Source organism: Podarcis bocagei (assembly GCF_964188305.1).
Source record: "Podarcis bocagei genome assembly, chromosome: 12".
NCBI lineage: Eukaryota > Metazoa > Chordata > Lepidosauria > Squamata > Lacertidae > Podarcis > Podarcis bocagei.
Window position 1 is genome coordinate 15489384 of NC_138137.1, and position 18461 is coordinate 15507844.

The 18461-nt window shown below is 47.1% G+C and overlaps 1 protein-coding gene across 2 annotated transcripts in view; it reads right to left on the reverse strand.

Moving 5' to 3' along the window:
* NOD1 (nucleotide binding oligomerization domain containing 1) overlaps positions 1–16684 on the reverse strand; it is a 39326-nt gene extending 22642 nt beyond the window's left edge. The window contains exons 1-5 of one of the 2 annotated variants that reach the window (XM_081164440.1): positions 16451–16684; positions 10323–10400; positions 9666–10005; positions 4066–4240; positions 111–1914 (exon numbers count right to left, since the gene is read on the reverse strand). In XM_081164440.1, the coding sequence (XP_081020566.1) occupies positions 111–1914; positions 4066–4240; positions 9666–9881 (2195 nt within the window). In that variant the 5' untranslated portion in view covers positions 9882–10005; positions 10323–10400; positions 16451–16684. The remainder of the gene's footprint in view (positions 1–110; positions 1915–4065; positions 4241–9665; positions 10006–10322; positions 10401–16450) is intronic. The other variant, XM_081164439.1, reaches the window with a different exon arrangement.
* Between the last annotated feature and the right edge of the window lie 1777 nt (positions 16685–18461).

Here is an 18461-nt window from a genome sequence, read left to right on the forward strand (position 1 = left end):
GGCCGGGGAAGCCCAGCCAGATGGGCGGGGTATAAATAAAAATAAATTACCACAGTTATCAGAGATGGGCTGATGACGCTTAAGAGCAGACAACAAGCCCAGGAACTTACCGAAGTACTGCCAGCCTACTGAAACACGGCATCAGCTGCTTTATCCCGTAATCGTTGATGTTGTTGTTGTCCAAGTCCAGGGCCAGGCGCTTCCGGAAATGATGCATGGTGAACGAGATGGCGCTGCAGTCGGCAGAGTAGACGTTGCAGTAGGTGAGCTTGATGTAGTTGGCGCCCATGCCCTTTGCCACCCCCATGCCCACCTTCTCGCTCTGAGTCTCGTAGATGCACCTCAACATCCATATGAAATTGGGCATCACTTGAATCTGCCGGTATTCCTTCAGCCTCGCCCGGGTTAGCCCCTTCAGGTGGGACTTCATGCTTTCAAAGAAATAGGTGAGGAGCACCTTCCTCTTCTTCTTAAGGGACGCGGGAGAAACCAAGTGCTGCAGGAGCTTCTGCTTCGACTTGGACAGCAAACCGCAGAGAAAGAGGTTGGTGAAGTGGAAGTGCTCGTTGTTCCGGAAAGGGTCCTCTCCCGTCGGGTGGTGCTTCTTCAGCCAAGCCATCGGGAAGCAAGAACGCAGGGTGGCGTCCGAGGTGGAGCATTCGGCAAAAAAACGGAGCAGATCTTTGGCGTTCACCTTCTCGTCAGTGACCAGATGCAAAGCGGTGAAGAAGGACTGCAAGGTCAAGTGCAGGAACTCGTAGGAAACTTGGTCTCCACGGCCACCGTAGTCGGGAACCGCCCTGAGGAAACCCAGCTGCAACTCCTGCTCAGAGAGGTTGGCGAGGACTTCCTCTTGGTCAAAGACAAAGAGAGATTTCTGCATCGCCGCGTGGGCCACTCTGCTCAGAGCAAACAGAGTCTCTTTGTTGGACCGGTAGGTCTCCACTTGGCTCCTGTTGTTCTTCTTCAGCAAGTTGGTCTTCTGGATCCGGTTGAGGTGGACTTCGGTCATGAGCAAGAAAATATCGGTCAAGGTCACGGTGAAATCCGGGAGCTCGTGGCTGTCGAAGGCCGAGTGGAAGTGGTCAAAGCATTTGAAGATAATCCAACAGAACAAAGGCACTAAGCAGAGACTGCTCAGATTTGGGTTGGCTTCCAGTTGGTTCAGGACTAAGGTCCTGCACCCTTCATCTTTGAAAAACATTTTCGTGTATTCTTTCAGGTTACTGCTGGAAAACCCTCGGAGATGTACCTTCTTCCGGACAATGTTCCGATGAACATCCGTCCCTGTCCTGGCAGTCAGGACTTTCTGAGATCCCTTCAGAAGTTTCCCACTGAGGAGACCCACCAGCAAAGCCAGCGGATGGATCGATTCAGTGGGGGAGCAGATCTCTGGAACGCTGTTGAGGTCAAAGTCAGAATGGATCTCATCAAAGCCGTCGAAGGTGAACAGAACTGTGTGAGGGAATTTCACAATGAAGTCAAATACCTCTTCCGGATCCTGGTCTGGGAAACAGTTGTACTTGAACAGGAGGTCTTTCAAACATATGGCTTCGTCTTGTTTGAAGCAGCTGAACATCCGGCATCGGAAACGAAAGAAGAATTTGGCCCCTACGTCAAGTTTGCCCTTGGACCAGAGGTTTTGCATCTTTTGCAAGAGAATGGACTTCCCAATCCCTGCATCACCAAAGATATAGATCACCTCTCCAGCTTCATTGATCAGACCAACGTTGACGTCCAGCAGGTCCTCCAAGCTATTCACATTGCTGAGTTTCTCGTTGTTGTCCTTGATAAACTCCATGATGTTGGAGGAATAAATCTCCTCAAGCAACATGTCCTCCTTCTGGGCATACGACATGATGAACTTTGTGTCTCGGCCCAATTCATCTTTAAGTTTCTGACGGTACCTGCTAACTAAAGGTAGCATTGGTTATGACGAAGAGAAATTCTAGCACAGGAGAGCCAGCATGAAGAGATACTTCATACAAAACCAGTACAAAAAAAAAAGCAGAGAGTCAGTGTGGGGTAGTGGTTAGATGATGGACTAGGACCTGGGAGATCAGGGTTCGAATCGCCACTCAGCCATAAAGTTCACTGTGTGACCTTTGGCCAGTCACTCACTCTCAGCCTAACCAATCTTAGTGTTGTAATGCACAGGGGGAGAATTCTGTATCTTGAGCTCTTTGGGGGAAAGTTGGGATATAAATGTAACAACCACCACAACTGTGCTGGATTCTAGTAGGGTTTGGGCTTGTGTTTGCCTACAGCAGTGGTGTCGAAACTTTTTTCAAAGAGGGCCAGATTTGGTGAAATGAAGGGCCAACCAAAATTGCGAACCATTTTTTAAGGATTGAAGTTGTTGAGGGTTTTTTAGTATTTTACCCTGGGAAATAAACTGCCACAGGGGCTGGATTAGACCCCCGAAACGGACTTTGGACATGCCTGGCCTACAGCAAAGTCACCTCTGACCCTGAGAGCACTTTCAAAGTAGCTCGTTTTATGCCATGTGGGTCTGCTGTTCAAAGAAGTGATTTCATTTTTACACAATTCAGCTCCCTAAAGGCCCCCCGCTGTTCTGTTTAATTAGTGAACCTTCCGTGGACTGTTTTGGGGGGTATTTTAAGTTCACAGAACCTCCTTCTCAGTTTTGTCTACCAGCGGCTTCTGACACCAGAAATGTGCAGAATTTGTGACAACATACACGATATATTTGAAGTAACCATGAGATCGGATTTCCCCAACCTGGAGCCCTCCAGGGATTTTGGTATTCAGCTTCCATCAGTCCCAAGCAAGAAGGCCAGAGTGGTTGGGACTGATAGGAGTTGTGATCCAACAACCTCTTAGTGGAGGCGCAGGTCAATTCCGTGTCCAGGGCAGCTGTCCACCTGCTCCATCTGGTACGCTGGCTGAGACCTTATCTGCCCACAGACTGACTTGCCAGAGATGTGCATGCTCTGGTTATCTCCCACTTGGACTACTGCAATGCGCTCTACGTGGGGCTACCTTTGAAGGTGACCCGGAAACTGCAACGAATCCAGAATGTGGCAGCTAGACTGGTGACTGGGAGTCCTGAAAGACCTACATTGGCTCCCAGTACGTTTCTGAGCACAATTCAAAGTGTCAGTGCTGACCTTTAAAGCCCTAAACGGCCTCGGCCCAGTATACCTGAAGGAGTGTCTCCACCCCCATCATTCAGCCTGGACACTGAGGTCCAGCGCAGAGGGCCTTCTAGCAGTTCCCTCGCTCAAGAAGCCAAGTTACAGGGAACCAGGCAGAGGGCCTTCTCGGTAGTGGCACCCGCCCTGTGGAACGCCCTCCCAGCAGATGTCAAAGAGAACAACAACTACCAGACTTTTAGAAGACATCTGAAGGCAGCCCTGTTTAGGGAAGCTTTTGATGTTTGATGCCTCGGCCCAGTATACCTGAAGGAGCGTCTCCACCTCCATCGTTCAGCCCGGACACTGAGATCCAGCTCTGAGGGCCTTCTGGCAGTTCCCTCCTGTGAGAAGTGATGGTGCAGGGACCCAGGTTGAGGGCCTTCTCGGTAGTGGTGCCCGCCCTGTGGAACGCCCTCCCATCAGATGTCAAAGACGTAAACACCTATCTGACTTTTATAGACATCTGAAGGCAACCCTGTTTAGGGAAGTCTTTAACGTTTGATGTTTTATCCTGTTTTTAATATTTTGCTGTGAGTAGCTGGAGAAACCCAGCCAGCTGGGCAAGGTATAAATAATAAGTTTTATTATTATTATTATTATTATTATTATTATTATTAGGAGCGGGTTTGAGGAGGCTGAATGAGATACTTTGCTAGAGCTCCTACGATTCATGCACAGAGGAACAAGCTTCAGGCTGGGTAAATGCGAACAGCAGGACGCAATCTGCACATGTAGGGACACTCTCCAGTCCGTTTATGGGAAGCATACCCTGAGAAAATCACCCTGCTAACCATTATTATTTATTTCTCCTGGAAAAAGCGTTTCACCAACATTGAAGCAATGAATGATGGGATTACCCAGACAAGCTTTTTCTATAAGGAAAGTCTTCCAAAAGCAGGCATCCTACCTGGGTCAGTATTTTCAACGGGCTTATTACCAACGACCTCTGAAGGGCGAAACCCAATCTCTTCTAGCCACGGCTGCAGCTCATAATAAGCATCTGCAACTTGCTGCAGGATATAGACGCAGTATTCCGCCACTTCTTCTCCTTTGCTCTGCGCGAGATCCAAAATTTTGCGGACCTGCGGAAAGATCACACGAGACGTCAGAGATCTACAGAGGCAGCGGATTAATAGGTAGAGTACTCTCAAGCGCTCTACAGTCAATTGCTGTTGTGGGGCAACACATCATCTGCCTTCTTCTTTGCAGAACCACTAACAACATCCCAATGTTGCATTTTTTCTGCATGCATGGTTTTTAACGGAGCTGAGGCTACACCACCACGTCGTGCTAAATGCCAATCACACCAGTTGCGAGTAGAGGGACACTGTCTGGCGTGACACAACAGCAGGCATCATTCAACATGTTACTGTCAGGAACTCAGCCTACACTCGAGTAGGACCCTGGCAGAGACACATGCCCGACTGGCATGTTCTCTCCCTCCTGGTCGATCGTTCGGGAGCTTCAAAAGCTTTCTTCAGCCCAAACATCACAGCGACCGATGCCAACAGACATCGGCACACTTAGAGATCTGCAGAGTCTTCGCAGCTTGCGTAACAGAACTCATCAACTCAGCATTTTGGCTAATCTACGTTTATTTACATATAAACACACACGGAGCACTGCAACATGGCTCCCTCTCTCTCTAGCATCAGACAGCAAAGAGGAAAAGAACAAAGGACAATAGTCCCACTTCACAGAACACAAACATCCTGTCTCTGTCACTTCCCACTTTGTGGAATCAAAACATACACCGTCATGTGACAGACAACAATCCCATGACTGCAATCAGGGAGCAGGAATTCTAACAGTTACCACCCTCCCCCTTTATGTGCATTTCTGTTTCCGCATGATTCACCCATGAAACTGGCGGGAAAGAATCATATGTCACGGGATACAGCCCCAACTTTCAGCCCACATTTCTGCGGGTTAAATGGGGGTGCAATCCGATTTCCTCTCCCTCAAAAAGCAGAAATGAGTGCTGAACTTCCACTCAGGTCAACTTGGTTTCCAGAAGTGGCGTTTACGTCGTGTGAAAGGCCCTTACCACGTAAGGAAAACTCTTAATCTCAGGGTTGTGGGTTCAAGCCCCCAATGCAGGGGGTTGAACCAGATTATCTTCATAGTCCCTTACAACTCTATGATTCAATGATCATGCAAAGGGAACGATGTGCTGTCTGAATGCAACCTGAATCTCTTCTCTGTTTTATGATTTAGGGATCCAGCATACCTGAAGGAGCGTCTCCACCCCCATCGTTCTGCCTGGACGCTGAGTTCCAGCGCCAAGGGCCTTCTGGCGGTTCCCTCACTGCGAGAAGTGAAGTTACAGGGAACCAGGCAGAGGGCCTTCTCGGTAGTGGCACCCACCCTGTGGAATGCTCTCCCACCAGATGTCAAAGAGAAAAATAACTACCAGACTTTTAGAAGACATCTGAAAGCAGCCCTGTTTAGGAAAGCTTTTAATGTTTATTAGACTATTGTATTTTAATATTCTATTGGAAGCCGCCCAGAGTGGCGGGGGAAACACGGCCAGATGGGCGGGGTATAAATTAATAATAATAATAATAATAATCCCACAACTTCAGTCTTGTGACATGCGGAAAACAACCCTCCAGATGTCTTTGCCCAAACATTGACCCAACTACCACCGTACAAGCAAACACACAGGACTCTGAATCCCAAGAATCTGATTAAGCTAATCTGCTCCCCAAATGCGCAGACTTTCAGAGAAACCGTGGTTAGATTTGGCAACGGGCCACCTGTCTCGCCACATCGGTTTGAACACCAGCTAAAGGGCATAAACGCAAAATAAAAAAATTCCTTCCAGTAGCACCTTAGAGACCAACTACGTTTGTTATTGGTATGCGCTTTCGTGTGCATGCACACTTCTTCAGATACACTGACACAGAAGTCACCAGACCCTTATATATAGTGAGAGGGTGGGGAGGGTATTACTCAGAAGAGTGGTGGGAATGGGTGATTGGCTGATAGGTGTGGTAAACCTGTTGCCGACTGTTAACGAATGCAGGAAAAAGCAAGGGGTGAGAATGCTAGAAATAGCTTTATCATGTACAGTATAATGAGATAAGAATCCAATGTCTCTATTCAGACCAGGTCTCTCCATAATTTTAAGTTTGCAGTTTAAGTTGCAGTTCAGCAATTTCTCTTTCCAGTCTATTTCTGAAATTCTTTTGTAATAAGACAGCTACTTTGAGATCTTGTATAGAATGTCCTGGGAGACTGAAGTGTTCTCCTACTGGTTTCTATGTCTTGTGATCAGAAGGTCAGCAGTTCAAATCCCCGCGATGGGGTGGCTCCCGTTGCTCGCTCCCTGCTCCTGCCAACTTAGCAGTTTGAAAGCATGTCAAATGCAAGTAGATAAATAGGTACCGCTCCGGCGGGAAGGTAAACATCGTTTCCGTGTGCTGCTCTGGTTCGCCAGAAGTGGCTTAGTCATGCTGGCCACGTGACCCGGAAGCTGTCTGCGAACAAACGCCAGCTCCTCGGCCTATACAGCGAGATGAGCATTGCAACCCCAGAGTCATCCGTGACTGGACCTAACAGTCAGAGGTCCCTTTACCTTTACCCTTTGGCGTAGGGTTTGACCTGTTTGTCCAATATAGAGAGCTGAAGGACACTGTTGGCATTTGATGGCATATGCAATGTTAGAAGATGAGCAATTAAATAGTCCTATACCAATAGTCCTATACCGATAACAGGGACGCAGGTGGCGCTGTGGGTAAAACCTCAGCGCCTAGGACTTGCCGATCGCATGGTTGGCGGTTCGAATCCCCGCGGCCGGGTGAGCTCCCGTCGTTCGGTCCCAGCTCCTGCCCACCTAGCAGTTCGAAAGCACCCTTAAGTGCAAGTAGATAAATAAGTACCGCTTTATAGCGGGAAGGTAAACGGCGTTTCCGTGTGCTGCTCTGGTGCCGGTTCGCCAGAGCAGCTTCGTCATGCTGGCCACGTGACCCGGAAGTGTCTTCGGACAGCGCTGGCTCCCGGCCTCTAGAGTGAGATGAGCGCACAACCCTAGAGTCTGTCAAGACTGGCCCATACAGGCAGGGGTACCTTTTACCTTTTATACCAATAACAAACTTAGTTGGTCTCTAAGGTGCTACAGGAAGGAATTTTTTATTTTGTTTCGACTACAGCAGACCAACATGGCTACCTACCTGTCACTAGAACTATGGAAGGCATGAATACATTTCCACAAACACAGCAGGAGTCATTTTGAGCCTTGAGAATTGGCACCTTGAAGAATCTCCGAGTACACAAAACATCCTGACTGACCGCAGTGAGGGAATGAAATTTCAAATGTTGAATAACTGGTTCCTTAAGCCCATCAGCCAGAGGCTGCAGAAAACTAACAATTATTAACTGGAGAAACAGAATTAACTCCCGAGGCTGGAGGAAGGGTCAGTTACGGCCAGAAGTACAGGTTTTCTCTCCCTTACTGTTTAGAAAAAAACCCCCACATAAAGAATCTTTGCCTTACTGGGATGTTGGCAGGAGGGGACTATTATTCGCATGGGCTATGGCTCTGTCAATTGGGACAAATGAGCCCAGAACCACAACAGGGAGATGTCCAGGGTCCACATGAATACAGGCCCATCTTACTTTTTGTACTGATCTTAGTATGTTGTACGGGACGCGGGTGGCGCTGTGGGTTAAACCACAGAGCCTAGGACTTGCCGATCAGAAGGTCGGCGGTTCAAATCCCCATGACGGGGTGAGCTCCCGTTGCTCAGTCCCTGCTCCTGCCAACCTAGCAGTTCGAAAGCACGTCAAAGTGCAAGTAGATAAATAGGTAAGGTAAACGGCGTTTCCGTGCGCTGCTCTGGTTCGCCAGAAGCGGCTTAGTCATGCTGGCCCCATGACCCGGAAGCTGTACGCCGGCTCCCTTGGCCAATAAAGCGAGATGAGCGACGCAACCCCAGAGTCGGACACAGCTGGACCTAATGGTCAGGGGTCCCTTTACCTTTTAGTATGCTGTACTACAGAGATGAGGAAACATTTTTGGCTCCATGGGCCAGATCTTTATCAGGATTGGCCTTGTGGGCAAAATCTGCTGCGCCACATGATGTCACTGTGATGTCATGTGGCTGCCCCGCCCACCTGTCCGAATCCCTTGTGAGCTTCCCAGGCGCTCAGTCGCCACTGGGGGAAGTCAGAGGGAAGCAGGCGTCCTTTATTTTGCTTCATGGGGGATAGACAAAAGGGAGACGTCCTCTCCTCCTTCTCAACGCAGCAGAAATTGGCGGCGGAGAAGCGGGAACAAAGCGATAGGAGGAAGCCTTTGCTGTCGTCCCCCTGTTTTTCCACCCCTCAATGTCAGAGGTGCAAAGGGGAAACGCAGGGAGGAGTGCAGAGGGCTTGAAAAGAGCAGTGCTGGGGTGAAGATGAATCACCGTCTAACCCAGGGGGCAGCAAGCTTCTTCAGCAGGGGGCCGGTCCACTGTCCCTCAGACCTTGTGGGGGGCCGGAAAATATTTTGGGGAGAAAAATGAACGAATTCCTATGCCCCACAAATAACCCAGAGATGCATTTTAATAATAATAATAATAATAATAATAATAATAATAATAATAATAATAATAATTTATACCCCGCCCTCCCCGGCCAGAGACGGACTCAGGGTGGCTAACACCAATAAAATCACAGTAAAAACATAATAGGGGGAAAGGGGGGGGAGGGAAAAAACCCAATTTAAAATATAGCCTCATTTTAAAGTAGCTGATAAATCAAGACCATAAAGGGAGGGAAACATAAGGGTGAGACCAAGTCCAAACCAAAGGCCAGGTGGAACAGCTCTGTCTTGCAGACCCTGCGGAAAGATGTCAAGTCCCGCAAGGCCCTAGTCTCTTGTTACAGAGCGTTCCACCACGTCGGGGCCAGTACTGAAAAGGCCCTGGCCCTAGTTGAGACCAATCTAACCTCCTTGAGGCTTGGGACCTTCAAAGTGTTGTTATTTGTGGATCTTAAGGTCCTCTGTGGGGCATACCAGGAGAGGCCGTCCTGTGGGTACGTGGGTCCTAGGCCGCATTTTAAATAAAAGGACACATTCTGCTCATGTAAAAACACACTGGGACAGGCCAGATTGAGAAGGCAATTGGGCCGCATCTGGCCCCCGGGCCTTAGTTTGCCTACCCCTGGTCTAACCTCTCTGCTGACAAATCCGAACGAACACTCACAGAATAGTCAACCTCCTCTAATCTCCTTGCCATCGAATCCGAATACAGTGGTACCTCGGGTTAAGTACTTAATTCGTTCGGGAGGTCCGTTCTTAACCTGAAACTGTTCTTAACCTGAAGCACCACTTTAGCTAATGGGGCCTCCTGCTGCTGCCGCACCGCCAGAGAACAATTTCTGTTCTCACCCTGAAGCAAAGTTCTTAACCCGAGGTACTATTTCTGGGTTAGCGGAGTCTGTAACCTGAAGCGTATGTAACCTGAAGCGTATGTAACCCGAGGTACCACTGTACAAGTCGGAAATGGATGCATATACCTTGTCCGCCTGTGTAGGATATTGCGCTGCAATCTCAGCATCCTCGGTAGAGAAGTATTCATTCTTGATCAAGTTGTCAATCAAACACTGGGTATTACGGACTTTGCCAACCAGCAGCTCTCGGTGCACTTTCAGCAAATTAACGAAGGACGGCGGACGGGCCGCCAAAGGGCCTTGTTGAAGAATCTCTCCATTACCAGGGGGCTGAGCTTCCATCGTGATGAGAGTAAGAGGCTGCTTCTTCCAAACTCATCTTTGGAAAGCGGCAGAGGTGCGATGTAAAGTGGCCCCGGCAGCCGGCTCCATGCAAGAGGAACGATTCTGCTCGGCTTTGCTGGATCTGCAAAGAGAGGAGCACACAAACATCCATTAAGCTGTAGGGCGACTCAGAGGAAATGTCACGGAGTCACATGAGCTAATTGGAAATTGTGGTTTTATTATTGGTTTTTATTTAATAAGCCCGGGTACCACCCTTCGCTTGTAGATCTCAGAGCAGTTCACGACATGAAATCACAATATTAATAAACACAAAATACATAATAAAAATAAGAACAAAAGCTTTCCTATATCTTTCGGATTATCTACAATTTTCTCTTCTATATTTACGTATGAAATTTATATTTTGTTTCTTCTTTAGCTGCCATGCCAGCAATTTACCTGGTCGGTTAGCAAATTTCAAGTTTTTCCAGGCGATTCCTTGGAATCTTGTTTTTATGATTTATGGTTGATATATCTCTCTAAAATTTTAAGTTGAAAAACCAAATGAATAAATTTATTTTAAAAAGAACAAAAGAAAGCCAATAATCTCCCTCTCCCACAGCACAATTAAAAGGACACTGAATGGCAATCAGCCAAAGGCCTGGTTGAAGAGGAATGTTTTCGCCTCCTAACCATGTGTATAACAAAGGCGCCAGGCGAACTTCCCTGGGGAGAGCATTCCACAGACGGGGAGCCACTGCAGAGGAGGCCCTGTTCTCGTGTTGCCTCCCTCCACACCTCTTGAGGAGGAGGCACACGAAGGAGGACCTCAGAAGATGATCTCAGGGTCCAGGTAGATTCATATGGAAAGAGGTGGGCCTTGAGGTGCTGTGGTCCTGAGCCATTTCAAGCTTTATAGGTCGAAACCAGCACTTTGAATTGGGCCCGGAAACTAACTGGCAGCCAGCGCAGTCGGACCAGGATCAGTGCAACATGCTCAAACCATCTTGCTTCAGGTTGGTAGCCCAGTTCTGCACTAGCTGAAGTTTCCAAGCCGTCTTCAGAGGCAGCCCTATGGATCACCCACGGCAGTAATCTAACCTAGAGGTTACCAGAGCAATCTGACCGCCCCACACGTTGGAAGGCACAAATAATAGGAAGCAAGAAGAATAACCGACAATTGAAGAATGGAGGATGAAGTTAATGGGACTATGCAGAACGAGAAAAACTAACAGGAAGAATTCGAAACCGGCGGGACCAGAAATTCACAGAAGACTGGAGTAAATTTACGGACTATTTGAAAAGCATTTGTGAAGATCAGACGATGTTTGTAGGTTTGCAAGAAGTTCTGTGAGGAGTATTGCAAAAACAGGTAAGGGGAAGGATAATTTGTTAAGAGACTTTAAGGCAATATAAAGCTAAGAAATGTATGAGAAGTGGATAAAACGGTGGATTATCAGAGGTGCTGCTGGAAGTCTAAAAAGATTGTATAAGTGATAAGTTTCGTGGTACACTTTATAATTTATATGTTAAAATCAATAAAAATTATTATTATTAAAAAAAAGAAAGGCACAAATAGTACGGACAGCAGGAGTGAGTGTGGCCGTCCGGATGGTGTCATAGGAACGAATCGTCACGAATGCACAAGAAAAAGGATGTCTGGAGGCAACCACCTCTTTGGCTCGGGCCATCGGTTTATGTCTTTGGTGGGTGCGGCGGAGACTGCAAGCAGAATTCAATTCCTGGCATCTCCAGGTTGGTCTGCGAAGAAGGATGGCTGCCCAAGACCCTGGAGGATTTCTGCCATTCTGAGATAGATGGACCGATGGGCAACTCGGCACAAAGCCACTTCCTTTATTTCTCAAGAGGGCTGGGATCCCGGAAAGTATCTTCCCCCCCACGCAAACACACACATCCAAGGCATGCGCTTGCAACATCGTTTGGAAGTAACCCAGCTATTGAATTACCACCACGCACGCTCTCTCTGCAAAAGCACCCAGGTGATTCAGCCTCGGAGAGCAGATAAAAAGTCCTCTGTGGCTTAGCTAGAGCAGAATTTTCGGCACAAAACATCGGCTAATGTGGTTGACTGATAATTGACTGGTACGTAGATTAGCAAGAGTACAATATATCTAAATAGCAGCCTGATGACACGAAGCTCCCATAATATTTATTTAAATCCAGTGCTGTGCCTAACATTTAACGATTTGAGAAGCGTACTTTCGAAGGCATATTATGCATACTTCTGAAAGGCTTTTTATCTGTTTGAAAATCACTCCCAAATTATTGTTTTCCTAGCCACTCTTGAGAATTACAGGCAACAGTAGATGGTTTTTTTTAAAAAAACAGATTCAAAAGCTGAAAACATATTTGTGTTTCTATAGTTATAATCTCTGAGATAATGAAGGTGATACTAAAAGAGATGCACTCTTGCATATATGTAAACTCAGGCATAATGATACTTTAAAGAGATGAGAAGACTGCTATTAACTCTGTTTTAGTTGTTTTAAGATATACAATAGCAATAAAAGCATATTTATTACAGATGTGTTTGCAGGCCTGGGCTCCTTTGGGACAAAGGGTGGGATATAAATACATAGAGAAATAAAAAAAAAGAATACAGTTCATTCTAAATGCAGGATCGATGCCTCGATACCATTATGAACTCAAATAATCATTAATGATAAGTCAAACGGCTGTCTGGAGGGACGCTTGATAAACACACACAAGTTGAATGGAAGTAAATTCGCTTTCACTTTGGACTAAAAATTTTAGGCACTCTTGAAAAGAGAAAGCCTCTGCACTGAAAGCTTTCAAATATAGGGGTACCTTGGGTTAAGTACTTAATTCGTTCCGGAGGTCCGTTCTTAACCTGAAACTGTTCTTAACCAGAAGCACCACTTTAGCTAAAGGGGCCTCCCGCTGCTGCACAATTTCTGCTCTCATCCTGAAGCAAAGTTCTTAACCCAAGGTACTATTTCTGGGTTAGCGGAGTCTGTAACCTGAAGCGTATGTAACCCGAGGTACCACTGTAAATAAAATTATTTCCGAGTGGTGAACAGGAAATTGTTCCTGGCAAAGAGATAGGTAAAAATGGTAGGTTCTTCAAGTTATCAGAATTCACGGTTGAAATCCTTCCATTTGTTGTTGTTGTTGTTGTTTAGTCGTGTCCGACTCTTCATGACCCCATGGAGCAGAGCACGCCAGGCACTCCTGTCTTCCACTGCCTACCGCAGTTTGGTCAGACTCATGCTGGTAGCTTCGAGAACACTGTCCAACCATCTCGTCCTCTGTCGTCCCCTTCTCCTTGTGCCCTCCATCTTATCCAACATCAGGGTCTTTTCCAGGGAGTCTTCTCTTCTCATGAGGTGGCCAAAGTATTGGCGCCTCAGCTTCAGGATCTGTCCTTCCAGTGAGCACTCAGGGCTGATTTCCTTCAGAATGGAGAGGTTTGATCTTCTTGCAGTCCATGGGACTCTCAAGAGTCTCCTCCAGCACCAGAATTCGAAAGCATCAATTCTTGGCTAGAGCTTCTGGCTAAAATGTGGCTCACATGTTTGAGCTGCAAGAATTGCTCAACACAAGGATGTCACAAATTCCTGAGACAAGGGTGTGTCTCTCCCTGAAGAAACTAGAAACTCTGGGACTACAGTTCAGGAGCATGGCCGAAATCCAGAGCACAATCAACAAACCAAAAAGCAAGCAAACACACAAATAAGCAAAACCAGGTATTACTACTTATGCCAATGCAACTATTAAAAATTCCAAACCTATTACACCTATTAATGTTTTTCCTACAACTGGATAAAATCAGGGGATAAAATCAAGGGATCTATTGAACTCAATAGATTTGAATGCTGGAGAGAGAAAAATAAAAAACTAGATTAAGGGGTTGGGGAAGTCAGGCATGAAAAATTGCTCAATATCTCAGATATTTTCCAAGCTATGTGCAGAACTGAACACATGAAATTCCAGCTGTTTTCCCAGTTTCCTGGTGAAAACTTTATTTTCCCCACCACCACCAAACCTTCCCACAACTGCGCAGCATTAGGGAACTTTCATGTACGACCTGTTAAGATTTCCTCCCCAAGGAGCCAAGGATGGCAAACGTTAATTAACAATTAAAACTTCTAAAAGCAATTCCGATCCAGATGCAAGCTGGGAAAGGTCTCTTCTTAGAAGGCTTCCTGGAAGAGGGACGTCATCAACAGGTGTGGAGAAAATAACAATGTTCATAGGGAGGGAATTCCAAAGGGCAGTTGCCACAAGACACCAATTTTGGGGCAGGACAGACCTCCTGAGAAGGGGGCTTCTGCAAGGAGGTTATTTTAGGTATCGGGTCCCAAACTGTATAGGGTTTTTTGCACACCAAAACCAGCACATCGAAATCAGCCTAAGTTCACTGCGAGTGAGAGAAATTATTTCGGTCTTGCCAGAGTGGTGCACGCTCTAGCTATTTCCCGCTTGGACTACTGCAATGCGCTCTACGTGGGGTTACCTTTGAAGGTGACCCGGAAACTACAACTAATCCAGAATGCAGCAGCTACACTGGTGATTAGGAGTGGCCGCTGAGACCACATAACACTGGTCCTGAAAGACCTACATTGGCTCCCAGTACGTTTCCGAGCACAATTCAAAGTGTCGGTGCTGTGACTGGCAGAATCCGAGACCAGGGAGAAGAGTCGGTGGAAGAAGACTGGAAAAAGTTTAAAGACTATTTACAGAAATACTGTAAAATTAATGAATGTTAGAAAAATGTTGGAATGAAGTTATATGGCTTCAGTAGAAATGTTATAAGGAATTAAGTATAAATAGATTAATAGAGTATTAAAGGAAAAAATAAGGTTAGAATGTGTTAAGATAATTAAAGGATAGAAAGAAGAGGAAGATGGAAAGGAATTGCTGAAACAATCAACAGAAGTGGAATAAAAAAAGGGAGGTGTGAGGAGGTCACTGAAATAAGTGAATGAAAGATAAGATACTGAAATTGTTTGATGTTTTTTAAATTGTTTTTGTTTTGTCTTGTTAGTTTAAGGTGTTATGTAGTGTTTTTGTAATGTATTGTATTGTTTTTCTTTTTTTCTTCTTATTTTTTGTTTGTGTGTGTTTAAATTGTTGGAAAAGTAATAAATATTATTTTTTTTTAAAAAAACAAAGTGTCGGTGCTGACCTTTAAAGCCCTAAACGGCTTCGGCCAGGTATACCTGAAGGAGCATCTCCACCCCCATTGTTCAGCCCGGACACTGAGGTCCAGCTCTGAGGGCCTTCTGGCAGTTCCCTCCCTGTGAGAAGTGAGGTTGCAGGGACCCAGGCATAGGGCCTTCTCAGTGGTGGCGCCCGCCCTGTGGAACGCCCTCTCATCAGATGTCAAGGAAATAAACATCTATCTGACTTGTGGAAGACATCTGAAGGCAGCCAAGTGTCTTGGACTACAAGGGGCTGATGAGAACTATAGTTCAAAACACCTGCCAGCCGCCAGTTTGGGAAAAGCTGGCATAGACCAGACTGTAACTCAGGACCCCGGCTTGACCCCATGTGTTCATACGATGCAAGTCCAATACTCTTATATTTTACAGCACACGGGGCCTGCAAAATATCTTTCAAAAATAAGGGTGCAGACCAGGCTTCCTGCACCCAGCACTCGCCCATGTTGCCCACACGAATCTTGGGACATTTCGCACCGAAAGCAAATTAATAATTATAGTATTTTAAAATCACAGGCACACATCTCCTTTCGACTGGCGAGTCGTCACTCTCTCTTCTATTCAATAGGCTGTGAATGGGAAGCAGGGCAGAAGTCTCTGGAGTCGGGCACCCAAAACACTTCTTTCCGGGGAAGAGGCTAGTCCTCATGATCTCAACTCTCTCATTTTATTTATACGCCACTTAATTTTTTAGGCAAAGGCCCAAGCCGTTTACATGAAACGGTGTAAAAATATTTGTTGAAAAATAGCAACGAACACAGACCGCGGTAGACACAGTAATAAAATGGCTAAAATATAAATGAAGTACGATTTTAAATCTACAGATTTTGGAAAAAAAGGGGTGTAATAAAATCACATGTTTTGGATAGGCTTGCCTGAACAACAACAAACAAGTTTTTGGCAGGTCCTGAAAGCAGCAGAACAGGCGCATGCTTGCTGTCAGCTGCTGCCAATGCAGAGAAGTCTCTAACCACAATCCATCTGCTTCTCTCTGCTGGGGGCCTCTGCCAATTAACGCCAATTAACTGCCAATTAAAGCAGCACCCAAGGAGACCCCTGCCTCTTAGCCACAAATGGCCTTCAGTCTTGCAGCATTTCAGTGTTTTTAGGTGGCATGCAATGATGCCCTCTCTCTCTTTAGGGTTTCTGCCTCTCTCTTTTAACAAGGAATCCTAGATTTTGCAGAGTTGGAAGGGAACCCCCGGGGTCATCTAGTCCAACCCCCTGCAATGCTGCAAACAAACACGCAGTTAAAAAAAACCCAAATAAACAAACTTGCATCCTCTGGCACGATCCTCCAATTCTAGGATGGAGTAGGGAAGGTCTCTTGATCCGCAGGCCAGTCAAAGGGGGGGGGGGGGAGTGGCAGGAGAAAATACCCACCCCCGGGATCAGCTCCGCCCCATGGCCGGGTTCAGAAGCGCGTTTCTGCCGGGCTCGACTTGGCCATCCCTGCCCGCAGCTTGCAGGATGCTTGGAGTCGTCCGCGGCTGTGTTTCCTAACGGGGAGAGATCCTCTATTCCCCTCACCAATCCTGGCCTTTTTCGCGGGGGGTGGGGTGTGGATCTCTCGCCCTCCTCTGGCTGCTCTCCAGCCCCCCACGCCTGCCGCCTCCTCGGTCGAAAACTTTCCAACTGAGCGCCGGAAACGTCCCCGCGGCTGGATCATGGGAGAAAGGGAGGCGGAGAAAGGAAAAGTGAAAGTGCGGGGGGGGGGGGGAGGAAGGAGGCGGGCGCCTCCCCGGCGCGGCCCGCCGAAAGTGAGAGCGGGCGCTGCGGCGGCTTCTCCTGCCGCCCCCTCCCCGGGATCCCGAGCCGATCGCGCCGGATCCCAGCCTGTCCCGCCCGGCTAAAGGGGATGCGGGCGAGCCGGGTGCCGCCCTCCTCCGGAGACGTCAGGAGGGGCTGGAAGGTGCGCTTTGGGCAACGCGGAGGCGGGAGCAGAACGGGATCTGGAGAGCAAAGGATCCCCGTTCTTCGGGTCCCGAACGGAGCAAGATCTCCCGGGCGGGATCCCGGGAGATCTTTGATCCACCTGATTTGGAGGGCTGGTATTCGACGGCTGGGCCAATTTCCCCTGCACAGAATCGCAGGCTTGGCCACGAGGAGCATCATCAGCAGGACCAGTGGTCAGGGATGATGGGCATTGTAGTCCCTCAAACAGTTGTTTTTGCACTGCCATCACCCCTAGCTAGCAGGACCAGTGGCCAGGGATAATGGGAATTGTAGTCCCCCCAACAGCTGTTTTTGGACTACAATCACCCCTAGCTAGCAGGACCAGTGGTCAGGGATGATGGACATTGTAGTCCCCCAAACAGCTGTTTTTGGACTGCCATCACCCCTAGCTAGCAGGACCAGTAGCCAGGGATGAAGGGCATTGTAGTCCCCCAAACAGCTGTTTTTGGACTACCATCAGACCTAGCTAGCAGTACCACTGGTCAGAGATGATGGGAATTGTAGTCCCCAAAACAGTTGTTTTTGGACTATCATCTTCCCTAGCTAGCAGGACCAGTGGTCTGGGATGATGGGAACTGTACTCCCCAAAACAGCTGGAGACCCAAATTTGGGAAACACTGATGTAGTCCAGCCTCCTGGCATGCAAGCATCTTTCACCCAACATGGGGCTTGAACCCAAGACCCTAAGATCAAGAGTCTCATGCACTGCCTATTGAGCTATGCAGAGGATCTTGGAAAGATCTCTCATAAATTAAAAGCATCTCAAGGGCAGAGCTCAAATTTAAATAAAAAGATTATCATACAGCTATTGAAACGCATGGTCACTCAGTGTGCCAGAGGTATATGCAAATGTCTGGCTCATTTAGGACTAGGTAGAACCTTTAGTCACATAAATGATGAACCACACCGGTGCAGAATACTTTTGTTTTTACTAATCTTTATTTGGAAAGGGAATCTTGCTATGATTTAATACTTCATTATCCCTTTGCGCTGTGAAGTTTTGCCCTTCCACGCCGTTACATTTTACAGTTTAAATAAAAAGTGAAAGAGTACTTATAACATTCATTTAAAAAGAAAAAAAACCACTTCAAATATATATTTATAGATTTGCCCAAGTAAGGCCACCTTTTTAGTGGATGAAACATTTTAAATTAAGCTTGGATTGACTGAAGTGTGTGCTCCTACTGAACAGCGCCGTATCTTTTAGGTTATTTTTTCCTTTCCCAAACTCAACATCTTGGTTATGCACAATGCTACCGGTGCGATCACATCAACATGTTTGATGTGACAAGATGGGGGGACTTCAGAGATCTGCATGGGGTAATTAAAACAGCGGGAAATGTACGAAGCCAGAAACAACACTTCTTCCCCTACTCCAAAATAAATTAGTTCAAAATCTCCATGGTGAAACGGGTGGTTTTTTTGGGAAACCAGCTTT